General features: G+C 41.5%; 3 protein-coding genes across 4 annotated transcripts in view; 2 read left to right on the top strand and 1 right to left on the bottom strand.

Moving 5' to 3' along the window:
• pag1 (phosphoprotein membrane anchor with glycosphingolipid microdomains 1) overlaps positions 1–6,625 on the bottom strand; it is a 59,228-nt gene extending 52,603 nt beyond the window's left edge. For both annotated transcript variants that reach the window (XM_005917500.3, XM_042218918.1), the window contains exon 1: positions 6,378–6,625. The gene's annotated coding sequence lies outside the window, so the exon portion shown is untranslated. The remainder of the gene's footprint in view (positions 1–6,377) is intronic.
• A 2,263-nt stretch (positions 6,626–8,888) lies between these two features.
• mrpl53 (mitochondrial ribosomal protein L53) lies at positions 8,889–12,184 on the top strand. Its single transcript, XM_005917499.3, has 3 exons — positions 8,889–9,022; positions 10,432–10,544; positions 11,892–12,184. Exons 1-3 carry the CDS (start codon positions 8,928–8,930, stop codon positions 12,008–12,010), a joined length of 327 nt encoding a protein of 108 aa, XP_005917561.1. The 5' UTR covers positions 8,889–8,927; the 3' UTR covers positions 12,011–12,184.
• Positions 12,185–13,875: 1,691 nt separating this feature from the next.
• Positions 13,876–15,412, top strand: fabp4a (fatty acid binding protein 4a). The gene is made up of 4 exons (XM_005917502.2): positions 13,876–14,045; positions 14,208–14,383; positions 14,488–14,589; positions 14,971–15,412. The coding sequence occupies exons 1-4, from the start codon at positions 13,973–13,975 to the stop codon at positions 15,022–15,024; spliced, it is 405 nt and encodes a 134-aa protein (XP_005917564.1). The 5' UTR covers positions 13,876–13,972; the 3' UTR covers positions 15,025–15,412.
• The last annotated feature ends 2,703 nt before the right edge of the window (positions 15,413–18,115 follow it).

Genomic DNA, 18,115 nt, shown 5'->3' with positions numbered 1-18,115 from the left:
CACACACACACACACACACACACACACACACACACACACACACACACACACACACACACACACACACACACACACCAACCACAGAGAACCAGTCTTGTCAAATTCACACTCTAACAACAGGGGGCGAATGCATAACAATGCGCTACCCACAATTCTTGAGAAGTGGGACTCTGATTTCCCATTAGACTTTCCTCTTAGGCAATCTCAATTAATTGCATCCACAGTGTTTACTTGCCATTAACACACAACACTCTCTCTGTCTTCTGTAGCCCAGAGGTGAGTTAGGTTTAGTGGGTTGTTTTTTAAAGCCTTTTCATTTTCACACAACAGGAAAGAGACTTGGTGCACAACACAAACACAGAGCAGCAGAATAGTCTAGCGCAAGCTGAAGCGCCCTGTTATCTTTGAGAAAATTGCTGAGGGCCAGTGTGATTTGATAGCAGCGTGTGTTTCTTTGCGCATGAAAGAGATAAATAGTATGTGTCTAAGTGGAAACCGGTGCATTGTCAAGTGTGTGTGAAACATAGGAGGGAGTATATCTAAATTCTGCATGTGTACCCGTGTACTGTAAACGGGTTCATACATGTGTGTGCACTTGAACACATTCATGTTCTGTATGTCTGTTGTGAGTCGAGAGTGAGTGTTCCCGCTGTGATTTGGCTGCTTAGAGTGAGTATCTCTGGGCATGATCAGGCTGGATTCCAAATACTGTATGTCAGGACAAACAAGTCTAGCTCCAGCAATGAGTGACATACTAGGTTGCAAACACACACATACACACACACACACCTACGTTTGGTATGCTTACCTAATGAGCTCAGAGGCTACGTATCTCCAAATATTTTGCTTCTTTCTAGAACTCACTTTCACAGAAACATACAAGGTGATGGAAGAAATGCAACAAGTTTTCTAAGCCATGCCACTATATTCTATTCTGCAGTCACAGTTAATACAGATGAGGCTGGCAAACATCTACCAGTTAGTCTTAATGGGTGATAAATTTGTCCAAATCTGCAGGTTTTTCTAACCCCAGGTGATGGCGCTCATCATGGTTCAACATTTTAGATTACCAGAACATTCGGTGCTTTCCCTGCTTTAAATGTCTTGCTACAAGCATTTCCTGGTCTTACTGAGATGTGAAACAAGACTTTTAAATTTTAACACCTGTCTGCTTTCTTTAGGTACGTGGTTTGGTGGTGAGAATTTCTGAGCAACACCTGCTAAACATCCATAGACTGTCTTGGAAACTGTGTACTTGTGTTTCTTTATAACAAAAAATATGCTCAGCAAGTCCCCCTGACATTGTAGGAAACAAATTCAATTCTTGCAAGGGTCAGCAGTGTTTAGGAGACGTAGAGGAGCATGAGTGATAACCAGACTCACGCACCGTAGATCAATATCCTCTTTTTATTATTAGAATTGCTCTCTCGTTTTTTATTCACCTCATCTGTCAAAGTCTCCGTCTAATAGTTTTTTTCCCTCCAGTTTCTCGATTCTGTCTTCATTCTCTGTCCGGATCTGTCCCATTTCTCACCATGAGCCTCCTAATCTTTACAAGGAGTGGACCCGATACATTTTCAGCGACTAATTTGACCAGGGTGAACAACCACAACGGCAATGGTCTTTTCTCCATGAACACCTCTCTTCATTTGAGAAATGACAGGCCTCACATAGTCAAATTACAGATTAAGGTGTGAGATGCGTGCAGCACTGAATCAAAGGCACACAGTTCCAGAAAAGGTGGAATGGAAACCTAATTATATCAGATCTGCCCACCAAGCTCCGGACATGGGCGTGTACTTGACAGTTTTTGCTAGTACGTTCTCAGGCCACAGCAGCTTCCCTCAACCAGAATGTGTTGACCACATGAGCGGCTCTTGTGTGCGTTTCCTCTTTCTCAAAGAAAAACTCAAGAAAAATTTCTAAAAAGCCACACCTTCTGTAGCTGTAGCTAACTTTTGGCTGAGAAATGGAAGAAAAAAACCCCAAAACAACCAACCTGCGACATGGCAAGTTCTGTTTTTCTATTCGTGTGAAAATATTCACATGTTGAACATGTGGAGTTCAAATAAAAGCCACTTCTGTGATGTTGTGATGTCTACACAGCTGACCGTCAAAGGTTTTACAAACAAAATTCAACAAATACTTGCAATAGCTCGATAAAACTACGGATAACTGTTGAAATTATTAGCTAATAGTGTGTAATAGTGTTTGTTTTGGTTGTTATGTGACTTAACAGAGATCTATGAGTCATTCAAACATAAAAAGGCACCTAAGTCAAGGAATAAAGCAGTGTTGTATCTACATAACAGACAAGAAACAACCAATTTAAAAATTTAACTTAAAGCATTTTATTACTAATAGTGCATTCAAAAATATCATTTGTTCTATTTCCTTTATTTGAATCTGCAAAAATGCCAGTGATAACACAATTTGACTTGAAATAAAATACTATTTTTGCACTAAGAAGGTGATTCCCAAAGCTCAAATTTGGCATTTCTCAGCATGGTGTGCACTGTATCCTTAAAAAAAAATCAGAGGGCATTGGACAAATAGAGGATAAAAGAAGTGCTGGGCCTAAAAATCTTTCAACAGCTGATGAAAAGTATCTGAAAGTTATGTCCATAAGAAAAAGAAAGAGAAAACCCCAGAAAAACTGTGACACAGGACCTGAAAAATACATTTGTACTTCCATCTACTGATCACTGAAACGTCATCAGAAGTGGTTTCAGTGGAAGGGTGGCTGACAGAAGCCATTCTGAAGGAAAGAAAACCGGGAGACAAGGCTGAGGTATCCCAAATTACAAAAGAGCTGGGCTGAAAATCAGTGATAATTTTCTTATGGAGTGATGAATCCAGATTTTACTATTTTGGTACAATATGTATGTACAGCTATCTGTAGAACACAGTGAAGGCTCGTTCATGGTTTAGGGTTGCATTTCAGCTACTGGTTTTGGAAAGTTTCTCAAAATTGATGAAATGATAAATATAGAAAAGTACCATCAGTTTTTGATCCACCGAGGAATAAAAATTCGAAAATCAATGTCATGGATTGGCCTCCCCAAAACCCGGATTCAACAATGCTGCAGCAGTGTGGGATTTGAATGTCCTTCAAGGAGACTGGACACTCCTGAAGACTATTTCAAGAAATTACAAGAATGCTTGTCTAGGAGAGTTCAGGCTGCGTTGAAGAATAAAGGCAGTCATACCAAATGTTAACTTTCAAGCTCGTTAGAACCGTAGATTCTCTGCCATGTATTTCCATGTTTGCTTATGTTTCTGCTGCACCTTTTTTTCATTTTCCTCGCAAAAAAAAAAAGAGAAATGAGATGTTGCCCAAGTACCGCAAACTCATGTAGCAAGCTAAATTATTAATAAATATGGGTAAGATGTGTAATAAAATACAGCTAGCGGTTTATCTGTTGGGTAACAACTGAAGTTGCGAGTAAAGATTAGCCAAAGATGATGGATAAACAGTTAGAGAACAGTGTCAAGCAAAAATTATAAATAAAATAAATTACAAATTATTTAGCTAAAAGTATGACTAGCAGTTAAATTATTAGCTAACAGTGGATTAGCAGTGCTAGCTAACTGTAAGAATGCATTTTTTAGCTACATGTAGTGGTTAAACAGGTTCAGCCGGACAGTAATAGCTAATAGATACAGAAGTAGCTGAAAGCACTGGATTGAAAAGTATGTTAATATTAAACCACAGCTGACAGAGTTGTTTGAAACAAATTTCCGAAGTCCCTCTGACATGGCTGTGAGGGTGGGCAGCTAAAAAGTGGACACAGCTGTTCTAATCTTTCACGTTGCTTTTATCTCCTGCAGACCAGTACAGCAGAAACTGCGTGGAGAGGGACAATAATTACATTTAGCTCCTCCATTTCTCCGTTCCAGATCAATGATGGAAAGAAATGCTCTTTGCAACAACACCACATAATAGCATTTTCCATTTTCATAAGAGCAGAAACTACTCAATTCAAAGCAAGCTTGACATTAAACAAAAACACTCGCACACAGCAACACGCACTTCCTCCAGACTCAAGCCTGCATATTTTTTTCCCCTCAGGACAAATGCAGGGTAATTGTAAAATCTGAGGTGCACATCCAAACGCTCCACTGTTTGCCTACCAATGATGGGGCTGATGTCCTTGCTTGTTAAAGCCTAACTGACTGTGAAATGTGTGTAGTCTGCTAAACGACATCTTGACAGCCTATGATGAAACAATAGTCGCGCAGCAATCAGACAGAGAGTGATTATGCTTTATCCTTTCAGCAGGAGGACCTTCAGGCCCGGGGCAGCAGCAGCATCACTGGGCTCTCTATCAGACCATACACATTATGGCCAGTTTTAATGAGCGCCGACCCGCCTGCAGCTGCTCAACCTCCACCCCTCTAGAATACAGAACCATTTTCTGATGTAAATGACTTTCTACAAAGTCATTTTACTAACATGTGTTACAACTTGAAGTCACAATTTTACCATGCATTTATTTTTATTTCCTGGAAGCACCTGCTTAACAGGTATCATTTATAAGCCTGTATCCAAACCACTAGACTAACTCGTGAGCTAGGAGGTGTCAAAGCACAGTGTAGTTGACTATTGCGATGTTGCTGAGCAAACCAGTAAGAAAAAGAAGCAATAAAAGGTTCAAAATTGCTTAAAAATGACAAAGAACTTGTGTGGAAACCTGTTGGACTCTTGCGGTTATAGAGTAAAAGCACCAGGCCGCAAAATTTCCAAACCTTGCAACTCTTTCGGGAACACTCACTCATTTCCCTTCTTCCATACAACAGCTGCACATACCCAGCCCCTCATCTCCATTCAAATTCCAGCATTAGCAGCAAGGCTATGAATACTCTAGAGTTAAAAGTGTCACAAAGCATTCAGCTCGCCCTCCCATTCGCCCAACACAGTTGCTTTTACAGTGACAGAGATTTAATCATACGCAGACATCCCGCTCTGACCCGTCTGACATGTGCATGTTATAAGCTGCAAACGCCCGCCAGCTACTTTCTATAAACATAATATTACATGATCGTACCTCATCAGGCTGAGCATTTCAACGTTTTTAAAGCATCGTTCCCAATCCTCTGATTTCCATAAAGGCTTAAAGGCCTGAATGGCAGTCATTGTTGCTGTATGGAAAACAAATAAACAAATTAAGGATCAGTTTTGTCACAGAGGTGGGAATTCATCCATAGGGCTCTTATCAAGTGATGTCACAGGAAAGAGGAAAAGGAGGACAAAAAAAACAAAAACACAAAAAAACAAATTTGTTAATGTTTAGCACGTGACAGGAGGAACTCAGAGAGAAGCTGAAACAAAGCACAAACTGTGTTTGCTGAAGTGAAGTGAATGTCAACTTCTGTGAAAAGCCAGACCGCTGCAGGGTGAATGGTCTGCCAACATATCGTATTCAACTGAGCACAGACGGAGGGAGGATGGGGGTGTTTTTTTGGGTGGCATTTGGCTCTGTTTGCCTGTGTGAGTGTGTGTGCCAACGTGTGCAGGAGAGGGGGAGACTTGGGGGGCAAATCTGGGAGAAGTGACAGAGAGTGAAAAGGGGGGTGTTTATTTATCCGGCAGGTGAGCAGAGGGAAAATTCTTATTCACGATTACAGGGAGGGAAAGCTGTCTGAGGTTCATCTGCAACTTGCTGTATATGCATGTGCATGCAGTAGGGCATGCATGGCTGCTTGGAGCTATGAAGAGGGAGGAAAGACGGCCCATACTTGTTAGTGTCAATGAGGAGGAGCGGTGGGGGGGATCCACAGAGCTCAACATCCACGCACATGACCGTATCCGTGTGTATGGTAAAGTTAATATGCATCTTTAAAAAAACAGATAATGATCTTGTGATCCTTAAAAGAATCACCAGGAATTTCCTAAAAACATCATAAGCTATGAGCTCGTGCAAAACTTAAGCAATAGATGTTATGTTAGGTTGCATCCTTTAAAGCGCATGCACTGTTTTTCATTTTAAAGCTCGATGTACTGCAGCAGCCCTAAACCGTACACAAAGTGTGCAGGGGAAAAAACGAGAATTAAGACACAGACAGCTCGCCACTCTTGGAAATCAGCTGGAAAGACGACACGCTCAGCGGAGGGCAACAAGTCCCTGTCTCAGCGTGACTGTCACCGCTTCTTAAATTTGGTTTCACTGCGAACACCGAGGCTGCCTCTCTGCCTGCCGCAGTCACAACTCTCAGTACACTCAGCCTGTGCTTGAAGTTTCCCAATGCAGCCGTCCACACACAGACAGTCACTCACAAAGAGAGGCATAACACTGGATATACCGACCACATATTGAAAAAACAACAACAACGAATAAAAACACAACTTCTACACACAGATGTGAAGATGCACTTACCGGAGCGGAGAAGACAGTCTAAAAAACCCAGCATTCAGCGGCCGCTCTGAATAGAAAAGTGCGCCTGGCTTTTCCCGCTGAGCTCTTAACCTCTGTCCACGCCGTCCACGCGCTGCATGAAGCCGGTGTGAGAGTGATCGGTGTCCGCACACGGAGCGATGCGGCTCGTCCTTCAGCCTGCGCGCATTTCAGGACGCTCACTTCAGTCTGCTCCGCCGTTCCAGCCAGCCAGGACGCTGCTGTGAGGAGGAGGCGGAGGAGGAGTGCCAGAGAGCTGCCCCCGCAGGGCTTCACGGGAAATGTAGTCGGCCATTCCTATGAGTGGCCTTGACCGTCTCCCAGTGGCTTGCGAAGATGTGCAGCAGAGTCACTTCTTCTGCAGGGCACTGAACCCTGTTCATTTAATTCAAATATAAGCTTTAAGAGGGATTATGGGATGTGTAGTCAATTTGGATCCTTTACCTGGCTGCTATGTGGACATTTTTGAGTTTTCAGAAGTAAAGTAACCGGTAACCGTGTCTGAGGTTTATTAAATCTCTCTCACAGTGAAGAAAACCCACAAATTAGGTATCATTTATTTTTTTACGATGCCTAAAACATTATAACTAATTACCATAATTAGTTCAATCCAGACCATTACATGCAATGCACTGAACAGTGTAACAGTTCCAGGCTGTAGTGCAGTACTCTCTCATACTTGTAGCTTTGTACTTTGCACAGTTTGCTGGAAGGAACTCAGCAGGAATCGTTTTTTGTTATTTACTGATTTATGAGTTTTTATGCTTAATTTATATTTAATAGGTTTACAGAGAGGCATTGAAACAGGGAGCACTCACTAATGAGTAAGAGCACTCAGTGTGTTTGATTTCTTTCCATTTTGTCAGCAGTACGATGATTCTGTGTTACAGATACGCCCTTGTGATTCCTCTCAGTGGTGGGGCCCTTTGCCACAATCCTCCACCTTTCCTCAGAAGTGAATTCATCTCTATTACCCATCAGCCATTCATTTGGAGGCTGTTATAGTCACTTCTGATTCATTCTTTCATACTACAGCCTCTTTGGTTTACACTCATACCTAACTTGGGTGTCATTCTTAAGGAGGAAACAACAATTCAAAACAGGGTTTTGGCACCAGAGCATGAATTTCTTTCAACATGTTGCAGAAACAGCAATGATAGAGCCTTGTGGCAAAGAAGAAGACATGGCAGCTCATGTTAAACACCACAGCTTCCCAGGGGGACCATCTCATAAGTTCATATTGTGCTCAGGCTGAGGCCTTCATAGATGAACTCCAACATAAAGACAATACCCTTTTCTTTCTGAGGTCAACATCCCCTGGAGCATTTATTGTTTCTGACCGCCCTCTCCCCAACTTTCTTACAGTAAGCCTCCGACAAATACTTATTGTGTGTGAGTGTGTGCATGGGTGTGCGCGTGTGTGGTGGGAGGTGTATAGGAAATGCTTCGGCCTCTCGGTAGCCTTAATGTTTAAATTTAGAGCCCTCGTGCCTCTGCTGACTGTCACAGGCTGGGTCGGGCTGTCGCTCACAGGAAAGAGACTTGAGGCGTGTTAGAGCTGGGATAAACAGCACACACTCTGGCGTACTGATCTGAGAACAACACATTTGTTCTGCTCAGGCCCTGACACCAGGGGTGTCTATAAATAACCGGCTGCAGCGAGCAGAGGTCAAGAAAGGCCTTGATAAAGTTTAGATGAGGTAATTAGTATGTGCAAGGTTTCTTCTTCTTCTTCTTTTTTAAGTCACAGGAAAACAAACTGTTCAATGAGAGGAATGTATCTGATCCCCAAAAATATTTTTAAGTATCACTCTTGAGAAGTATTAAAGGGGTCACGCCCAAAATGTGCAAAAAAAAAAAAAAAAAGTGTTAGATTGTCTATTTGAACAGCAGCACCTCCTTTATTGAATTATTTCCTCACAGACCCCCTTCTCCAACGTCCTGATGATTGCACGCCTGAAGGTGCCCCAGTCACTTTTCCTCTGAATTTGTCACTTTGATTGGGGATGTTGGTGTTTACATAACAGTCACTTTTTTGTATAAAAGCCGTGTCGCAACTTGTGTTGTTATCAGTGAACTGCTTCCACTGGTGAAGCTATGGGAGTACTACAGCAATATTACACCAATAATTTACTCTGTCAAGTCACAGGAAACGCTGATATTAAACAGACAGTGCCTAACTAAATAGACAATGCATAACTTCACAAGTTAATGCATAATATCCTAGAGGGGAAAACATTTGTTGGTGTGTCCCTGCTTTGCTTATAAATGATCTTATGAATGATCTTTTGATCTGTAGCAGAAGACTGCAAGGATAGGAAAACACCTGCTTTAATAACTATGAAGCTAAAAAAATCATGATCACCTCCCATTCTTTATAAAGTAACAGCTCCATGTCGTGTTGAATAATAATTACCTTTGTATGGACCTGTTAGTGAGGCAGCTACTGGAATCCTTAATCCTGTGGCGCCCTCTCGTGGCCCATGTGAGAAACCCCATTCTGGCGAGGTTAGAGGTCATTAAATCGAAAACATGGCGGCTCCCAGCAAAGCGACCGTGGTATTGAAGGCTGTGAAGAAAATAACCGTTCAGTTTTGTCCGTTCGAGTCCAATGTCCGGTCCACACGGTAAGAAAGGCGCGTTTGACGCTGCTGTTGTGTCGGAGAGCCGTTCAGTGTGCCTGAAAGGCGGGTAACGGTCGTAATTTGACAATAAGGCTGTTGGCGACAGCCAGCAGCCGCCAACCGCAACGTCATTTCATGTTTTATGTAGCGTATAGCTCGTTGATGCTTGTCGGAATAGACTGTGGTTATGCTGGCTTTCATGCTTAGTAAAGACACCCTTAAAACATTCAACATTTGGTTAATGTTAGTTGAAGAAACCCTCCGTAAATTCATAGCAACACTATATGACATGCTGCACGAAGTCTCGTCTAAACTCTTTTAATGGAAGGTTTAAAAGTAAGTTTTGCTTGAAGTAATCTCAGCACTTGCGTTTGTTTTGTTATCTAGATTGCACATGACATTATACGGTCATTATATACACCGGCCACTTTATTATTGGGTAGTGATTTTCCACGTTTCCGTGTGTTTTTATGTTTCTCTGTGTTTATACTGTGCAAATGTCACTGCAGAAATTGAGAAATTCAGAGCATGCAATGTTTTCCCAACCTGCTGTGTGAATATTAGCCTCAGTTTCCTGTTGTTAGCTAACTTGAATCCCAGAGCGGTCTTCTGCTGCCAAAGTCCCACCGACTTCAAGGTTTGACACACTGTGTTCAGACATGCTCTTCTGCATCTGCATGGTGGTAATGAGTGGTTGTTTCATTTACTCTTGACTACCTGTTAGCTTGAAGCAGTGTTACCATTCTATTCTGATCTATGACCTCAAAAAGGCATTTTAACCCAGATGACTGCGGCTGGATATTTTCTCCCAGAGATGGTTGTGCGGGAAATTCCCAGCAGATCAGCAGTTTGTGAAGTACTCAGACCAGCTTGTCTGGCACCAATAACCATGCCATGCTCAAAGTCACTCGGTTGATGCTTGGTTTGAACTTCATCAGGCCGTCTTGACCACTTGTCTACACACCCAGTTTAGATACTTGTGTTAACAAGCATTTGAAGAGGTGTAACTATTAAAGTGGCCTTAGAGTGTACATTACTGCCTTAATCAACGGTTCACAAATATTTTGAGAAAATACACAAAGTGTCAAAGCTAACGGGAAATCTTTATTACTGATGTTTAAACACTATTTTAATGTGTAGATTTCAAGTTTATTTCGTCTAACTTCAAAGCAGCTTGCCGGTTTGGTGTCAACCTTACTTTGAAACTGTAGAGTAACTAGTGATTACTGCTGTAAAATCAGTGCAATGGAGCTAAGTGTGTCATACTCGATGTCCCCACTGTGGAAATACTCACATCTACTACAGCATCTCGAGTTGTGCTAACATACCATACTATAAGAAATGTACTTAGTCACTTTAATGCGTTATAAGGTAAATCTAAAAAAGCTTCTTTTTTTTTTCCTGTCCCACAGGGAGTTTCTGAACTTAGTGGGTTCAGAGAAGGCCAGAGCTACCAACATGAACTGTGAGGTGATACCAGTGGTGAAACATGACAAGTCTGAGCCCGTAGTGGATATCACTTATGGTAAGTATGACGTGAGCACATTAGAATGAGTGGGGGAGGCAGAGTTTGGTCCATGAGTTGTTTTTTTTCTCTAGTTTTATCTTAGTACTCCACCACAGTTGATTTTAAATTAAACAATCAAGATGTCACTCGAGGGGTTTAACAAAATGATTGCATTAACTCTGTAGAAATTACAGGTATTTTTATACACAGTCCACTATTTTCACTTGTTGAAGAGGAATAAAATGTGATTCATGTAGTTTTATAGGTGGGGAGGCCTGCTAACTTGTTATTTCACGACATCTTAAGGAGATCAATCTGGAGACGGTTGTTGAGCTGTCAGTATGAGACTTCATGGGAGTGTTCTCATGGGTGGAGTTATTTTGGATGAGATAGTTGCCGTCGTTCCCTCAGCTGTCTGAAGTGATGTGTAATTTCATAACTGGCTCGTCTAGCACTTGTGAAATTTAGCAATGAAATGATAATAATGCATACAAAAGTAGCTGTCTGACTTTTGTAACCTGCTGCTAAGACAGAATATGTCATTTTATACAGGTGTGTTCATTTTCCGTCAAGAACTTGTATTTGTGCATAAAGTCTTTCTCAATGTGGGGTTAAGGTGGTGTCCAATTCATGCTGTCTCCACCACTCTCTCACAGTTTGAGCCTGGTGGCTCCATCTTATGCATCTTCCCTGTCAGGGAAGATTTTTTTTCATAGAAAAATTTGGCCATTCAGTTTTTTCAGAGATGTCAGCTGATCTCGGTTTGTGGTCAGAAATTGTTGCCTAACGTCAACCTGACCAGCTGAAGTAATCCCTGATCATAACGCCGCCCGCACAGAGTTTTACAGTAGGCATCACTTCATCCATCTGTCTTCTTACCCTGATGCATCCATCACTCTGGAGCACCAAATCATAACTACAATCACCTCCAGGCACAACGATGATAAGGCAACTAAGACGTTCACTTTAACCTTTGACTCAAGACAGTCGTAACCTGTTTTAATGTTCTCTCTTATTGGTTATGTTTTTAAAAAGCCCGATCCAGATATGTTACGGGAGCCAAAGATGATAAAAAAAAATTCTAAAAACTCAAAAATAGGATAAAGTCCTGGAAATGGTGCATATGTGCAGTTCATACACTCAGAAACATATGACCCAGTCTTGGAATTTCATACAATTAGCATCACTCACGCAGTGAGTCAGGCTTTTACAAAGCTGGAGATGTCTGCCACAGGTCAGCAGAGCCGCAGCGTGTCTTACTCGACTTTTGTGCAGAGTGAACTTTTGAACATTTCCTTTCTGTACTCCTTAAGCATGTTGTTCTTATGAGTCATCTCATTGTGTTTTTGTCCTTCTTTTCCGCAGTAGACGGAGAGAAGCTGCTGATGAAGGGAGCAAATTTGACCAGCAGTGAGATGCTGAGTGCTTTTCAATCCCGCTGCGTCGCCAAGGACCCGCAGGCAAAAGTTGGAGAGAAGAAATAATCATGAGCTTGGCAGATGTGTATTTATCTGTGAATATTGTTGAACATGTACAGTAAAACTATTCCATTTCATACACATGGTGTTGACTGGCTTTAATCTAAAATGTTGTGTTGGTTAAATATTTAATAGTCAAATTCTTTTGTGCCCTTTTAACTAAACAGTAAAAAATAAAGAGAACTGTATCGTTTTTGTCATATGGCCAAATAGTTTCTCTCAGCTGGGTTATTTCCCAACAACATTCGCCGGATCAATTAAAATGCTTTAACTGCTAAAAAAAAAAAAAGCTGCTGCGATCAGTACGGGGTCACGGTGTGTCCTTGCATAATGTGTCATTTTCCTGATAAAGGAGACCATTCCAGTGTTTGAGAGAGCGTCATGCAAGCTCCAACCTTTGACACAGCAAAGCTGTAATTTGGCACAGAGTTTTACATCCAGCCCATCTGAAAAGGAGAAAAAAGCCTTTCACCCAGTCACAGATAAGTGAAATCCTGCCCTCTCACATAGTCAACCTCTGTCCCGTTACCATCTGTGACTTAATGTTTTATTAATGGATCATTATTGCATCCACACACTTATTTTTTGGCAGGTTTCCTGAAAAGAACTGTAACATAAATGACTTCAAATGACTTTTCTTTAACTGACAAGCAAAACGATGGTAGGAGACCAAATTTATTGTGACTGTGTGCAACTATGTCGATCTCGTTGCCTTTGAAATTGTTGCTTCGAAGATGAGGACCGGGTCTCCGACCTCGCGGCGTTCCTTGCTGTCTAGTTGTTTCAAGACAGGCTGCCTCCGACCAGGAAACCTATGCAGTTGCCTGGTAATCAGTAAGCAGAGGTGCAGCATGATCAGGGACCAGCTGGTTGCTGCAACTACCTTAAATAGGTCACTGGGTGTGAAAAAACTGCAAAAACCAGTCAGTCACTGATTTTTTCTAATCACATTCAAGCCTGTAGTTAAAATTACACATTACAGTTTTGCCAGTCTTTAACAAGACACAAGGATCCAAAGTGAATTTAACTGAAGTAAAGGTCATCACAATATCAACAGAGCCCCTGTTTGTATTTCCTCAAAATGAAATCAGTCAGCAAACTAATAATAAAATCAATTTGACTTAATGTTCACCTACAAAGGCCTAATAATAATAATTCTATTGTGCTGGAGCCTTTCCTAGCTGTCACAGGGCAAGAAGGATGTGATGGATTTGAACTCAGGACCTTCTTGCGTTGAGAGCACAGTGTTAACCACCATGCCACCGTTATTTGTACCATGATACTGTCATGGTAAAAGTGTTGTTCCAGCAGATCCCAGGAACAACATCTTAGATCTCGGTCCAGAAGAGCGCAGTCCTAGGAACAGCAAAGATACTGCGCGGGACCCTCAAACTCCGAGGCCTCTGGTAGACGACCTGAGCTTGAAGGATACTGCCTGCAGGCGTGAAAGGGGGATTAAGCCTAAAACTAGGAGGGCAATTTTTCACCTGTTAAGAGGAATGGCTTCTTATCAGCAGATCACTACAGAATGACGGCTCATAGCCAAGCTGAAAACAAATATGTCATTTTTGGCCTGTTTGGCCCGCCATATAAAGTGACATCTCTGGAACCAGAGAAACTGTAACAAAGAAAAATATTGTTTATTCTGTATAAAATTACCGTGTTTGAAGATTAATTTTGATAAATACACATGTAGCTTAGAATATAAAACTATTGCCACGACTATGTCAAGGATTAAAATAAATAAATAAGTGGGGGAAAAGGGAAAAACTCACAAGAGGAGGGATTTCAACAATTCGTTATATGACGTTGCAGGCTGTGATTGGCTCCTATCCCGTTGCTGAAAAAAAAGACTGTCCCTTTAAAACGGCCACACTCTGCTCCCACACTGGAAGAGTGCTGAACCCAGAGTCGCTGCACACTTTGTTGTTGAGGATAAAGAGGAAAAAAAATTTCAAGGATTGCAAAATGGTCGAGAAATTTGTTGGAACATGGAAGATGATTTCCAGCGACAATTTTGACGACTACATGAAAGCAATCGGTAAGAACGTCTGTGGTTGGAGCTAAATTTAGGGGGGAAACATCTTAATCTCAATTGTAATTAATTTTATTGTCTCAAGTTTTCACAATAGTTTTTTTTTAACGTTTTAATTAAAAAGCGTCTCTACATCTGACACATTTCCTGACACCTCGCGCTCTGCAGGTGTGGGATTTGCAACCCGGCAGGTGGGCAACCGGACCAAGCCCAATTTAATAGTGACTATGGACGACGAAGGGACTATATGCCTGAAGTCTCAGAGCACCTTCAAAACCACCGAAATCAAGTTCAAACTCAACGAACCTTTTGATGAGACGACCGCAGACGACAGAAAGACCAGGGTTAGAAAGACAGAACAAGCATTTACACAGCCTGACTTTTAGATGATTGATTATTGATTTAATCTGTGCTGGACGTGACCACTTGTCTGTTTTGTGCCCTGCAGACCGTGGTGACTCTGGAGAACGGCAAACTTGTGCAGAAACAGAGCTGGGATGGCAAAGAAACGAATATCGAGAGAGAGATCACAGATGGGAAATTGATAGCGGTGTGACTTTTTTTTTTTTTTTTTTTTTTTGTTAAATCTTCAAACTATCTGTTTAGAAGTTCTGCGTAAAATTATTTTACTTTCCCCTGTTCTATATGTTTTATAGTAGATTTAGTATGTTAATGTGTGTTAAAATGTACGGTTTATACTCAATGATCCTGTTAGGATGATAAGATAAAAGGTATTTGTCTTAAAGTGAGGAGTTTTACAGGAAATAAAAACATCACAACATACCTGAGGAAGATTTATATAATTAAATTTTTTTAATAAATAAATCTGGCAGTGACCTCTTATATGATTGTATGCTCTGCATGATTTTTTTGCCAGAGTTGATGCACATGCAGATTTCTTCTAATCACCTGACGTCTTCTTTCCACACAGAAATGCATCATGGGAGACGTGATCGCAGTGAGGACATACGTAAAGGAGGCATGATGGAGGGAGTTTTTCTCTTCTTTTTCAATTTTCAGCCCACTTGTTGGATGCACTGCTGGATGACAGGCTCAGTTCAATGAGCGCAATACCAAACTAAAGTACCGGCGTACTCTGCTTTTCTTATTCGCTGTGTTGATAAAAATCACTCTTCCGTGCCTGTGTTCTCCAACATGATGCATTTGGTTTCATTTGGACTTGTTGTGGTGATTTGAATAAAAATGAATGAAAAAAACTGTCGTGTGTGCCTCTGAGTTTGTTAAATGTTGGTCAGCAAGTGAGTTCGCCTCGTGCTTTTTGGATAATATCTTGATTTAATTGTGACCTACTTGAAAGCATTCATCCACTGGGCCGTGCTGAGGAATGTCTTAATAATTTTTTTTTTTTTTTTAAAGTGCTCTAATGGGAACATGCCTCCTAATCTGGCAGTCTGACTTTAATGGGATCCCATTCATGGTGATTACAGCAGTTATTCTACATGCAGTGGCTTCTTAAATCTGCGTTGCTTTATGTAGTTCTTTGTTCTTCTTCATTAAGGTCAGAAGACAAAAACAAAGATTTGAACATACCACCCCCACTTAAAATTCAATCAGGAAGCAATCCTGCCTTTCTCATGATGTATAATGTGTGTTGGCAGGGACTCTTTGAGGCATGTGAACTCATTTTTAGAAGTATTGAGAGGTCAGTTGGGAACTAAAGCCCCTTTTCCGTTTTGGGAGGTTGAACATTTCCCATTGCACATGTACTGGCAGCTGTACATGAACATGGAGTACATGGAAAACACAAAACATTACGGGTCTTCCCAACAGGCGCTCCCACCCTTTGGCCACTTGTCAAGTTTTTGTATGTTGGGGAGATTGTTCGAGAGCCGACCGCCACTTTCCCATGACAGGAAAGGGAGACGATAGAACTGATTGGCTCTAATGGTCAAAACAGCTGAACCAGGTGGAACTGCAGCCCAGTGCTCTCGTTCCCTTCAGCCTGGACAATAGAACTGAGAGCAGCCAAGGACGTACAGTGTCTGAACTTCTGGGAGACTGCCAAGAGAAGGGTAGTATCACAGTGGACAGCTAGCAAAGGTCAAGTGGAGTTGTGTTGGTGTGTTAAGAGCTCTTTTTAAACATTGTTTTCCTTTTTTAAAAAGAGGAAAGCATAAATCTACCAGAGCAACTGCAAAACAGCATCCAGCACGAGTCTGAATGCATTGTCTGAGGTTCAAATTTACACTTAACTTGTTTTCAGTACAGAAAAAAAAGAAACTCTTCATCAAACAGCTTACATTGTATTGACATCAGGTTTCCTCTTAAGCCCCTCGGATCACTGTACAAGTCTTTTTGTTTGTGTTTTTGGACATTTGATAGCAAGCAAGTTTGTCAGGAAATTGATGCCTTTTGCTTTTGGGGGGATACTCCCACTGGGTTTAAATCTGGGACTCTCCACCATTTGACCTTAGAACTGAAGAAGCTTCTCGGATGAGAGGTGAAACGTCTTCAAGCAACTTAAAGAAGTCCAGACGCTTTTCTTTCCAAGCTCCTTAGACTACGATGACCTGGATGACTGAGAACCTTCACAAACACGCCACTGAATTAAACCGGTTCTTTCAATTTATGAATTCATTTTTTAAAATGCAAGTTTTCACTGAAACATGTAGGGCTTCAGCTAGCTGCAACGGTTATTGTAAATATAGTAGAAGCACCATAAACAGGATAATATGTGCCTCGTACCTTCAAAACTAGAAGCAACAAAGGCCTAACGGGGAGTTTCAAATGACAAATGATGGATTTTATTTTGTCTTTGTTGAACATCATAAAAGAAGATCTGGGCTAAAAGAAAAAAACATCAGATCTCTGTGGGTTTCCTGGACTGTCTGGCACGGACGGTAATGTGAAGAATGCCAGGAAGCAACTCTCCAGAAGTATAATTACATCTTTTGTCCATTTTGATAAATGAGGGTTTAGTGCAACAAAAATAGCCAACAACACAAATGACGCAACACAGTTAGACAGAAATAAATCCTTCAAAACATTCTTTCTTTTATTGTATTAGTGCGGACTGGTGGCACACTGGAGGAGTGCCACGCACTATTGTTGATTGCATTAAGGTGTGCGGACTCGAGACGGGTCAAGTGAGTGGGCAGGAAGGCTAGAAAAAGTCTACATAGATGCTGGTACTTTATTTATGCCTTTTCGATTGGCTTTTTTGTAGCACTTTGCCTTATTGATCTTAAAATTGAGCTATCACTGTTCCAGACTTTCAACAGTAACCCAGCGATTCCTCAAACTTGCATCATCTTTGCTGTTATAAACAAAAAAAAGCCTGATTGAATTCACCTGAGGAGTTGCTGCTTTTATATCTTCTTCATGTGAATACTATTTAAAGCAGTGCATTCTGTGAGAACATTATTTAAAAAGTGCGTTTTCAGAGTCAGAGAAGGCAGAACACATCTGCTATGGATTGACTTACAGGTGCACCGCTTGTTATCTGCACCATTTTTGTTTGGATAACTGCAGGGACTGGAGAGTGGATCTCCACCTATTTGTTTTTATCTCTCACATCTTTCCCCAAATGAAAATGAGAATCTCATTCTGCAACTCGACCCGGTGGAAGGTGTACGCAGATACAGACACAGTGCAGGCGTAAACATGAACTCAGTGAATGAAGCAGAGATTCCAGCTGACCATCTGAAATAATAGTGTTTCAGCCCACGGCCAAGCAGGACAGAAAGGGAGGTGTTCCACTGAAGAGGAAAGGTCCTGATCTTGCAGCTGCCTACTGCTGACAGAGGTGAACCTTGCAGCAACGCGGAGCAATTAGGAAACTGCTCAGGAAGGAGGAAGATAGTTGGAAGCCCACAGAGAGAGTGGACTGGCAGCGAAGGAAGTAAAGAAAAAGAACCTAAGGAAAAAGGTCAATGTGGCATATACTGTATGTCGTGTTGCTGAAAGTGACTCATGCACTAAACAAACACTGCGGCACTGCTTGTGCGTGTATGCTTCACCCAGTGTGCGCTCTCATACACGAGAGACAAAGGTAACTTGTTGACATTGGGGTTGTTTTGTGTTAAGAAAGATTGTCTTGGACTTTAAGAGAATGA

This window comes from Haplochromis burtoni, unplaced genomic scaffold (assembly GCF_018398535.1).
Source record: "Haplochromis burtoni strain Fernald_Lab_line unplaced genomic scaffold, NCSU_Asbu1 Contig_25, whole genome shotgun sequence".
NCBI lineage: Eukaryota > Metazoa > Chordata > Actinopteri > Cichliformes > Cichlidae > Haplochromis > Haplochromis burtoni.
This window is presented reverse-complemented; position numbering and strand designations above follow the sequence as displayed.

Excerpts from the sequence above, each read along its gene's own strand:
- fabp4a (XM_005917502.2), top strand. The coding sequence starts at position 13,973 with ATGGTCGAGAAATTTGTTGGAACATGGAAGATGATTTCCAGCGACAAT. Across the intron at positions 14,046-14,207 it reads CGACTACATGAAAGCAATCG|GTGTGGGATTTGCAACCCGG; the intron begins GTAAGAACGTCT and ends CGCGCTCTGCAG. Across the intron at positions 14,384-14,487 it reads CAGACGACAGAAAGACCAGG|ACCGTGGTGACTCTGGAGAA; the intron begins GTTAGAAAGACA and ends TGTGCCCTGCAG.
- mrpl53 (XM_005917499.3), top strand. The coding sequence starts at position 8,928 with ATGGCGGCTCCCAGCAAAGCGACCGTGGTATTGAAGGCTGTGAAGAAA. Across the intron at positions 9,023-10,431 it reads TCCAATGTCCGGTCCACACG|GGAGTTTCTGAACTTAGTGG; the intron begins GTAAGAAAGGCG and ends CCTGTCCCACAG. Across the intron at positions 10,545-11,891 it reads CGTAGTGGATATCACTTATG|TAGACGGAGAGAAGCTGCTG; the intron begins GTAAGTATGACG and ends TCTTTTCCGCAG.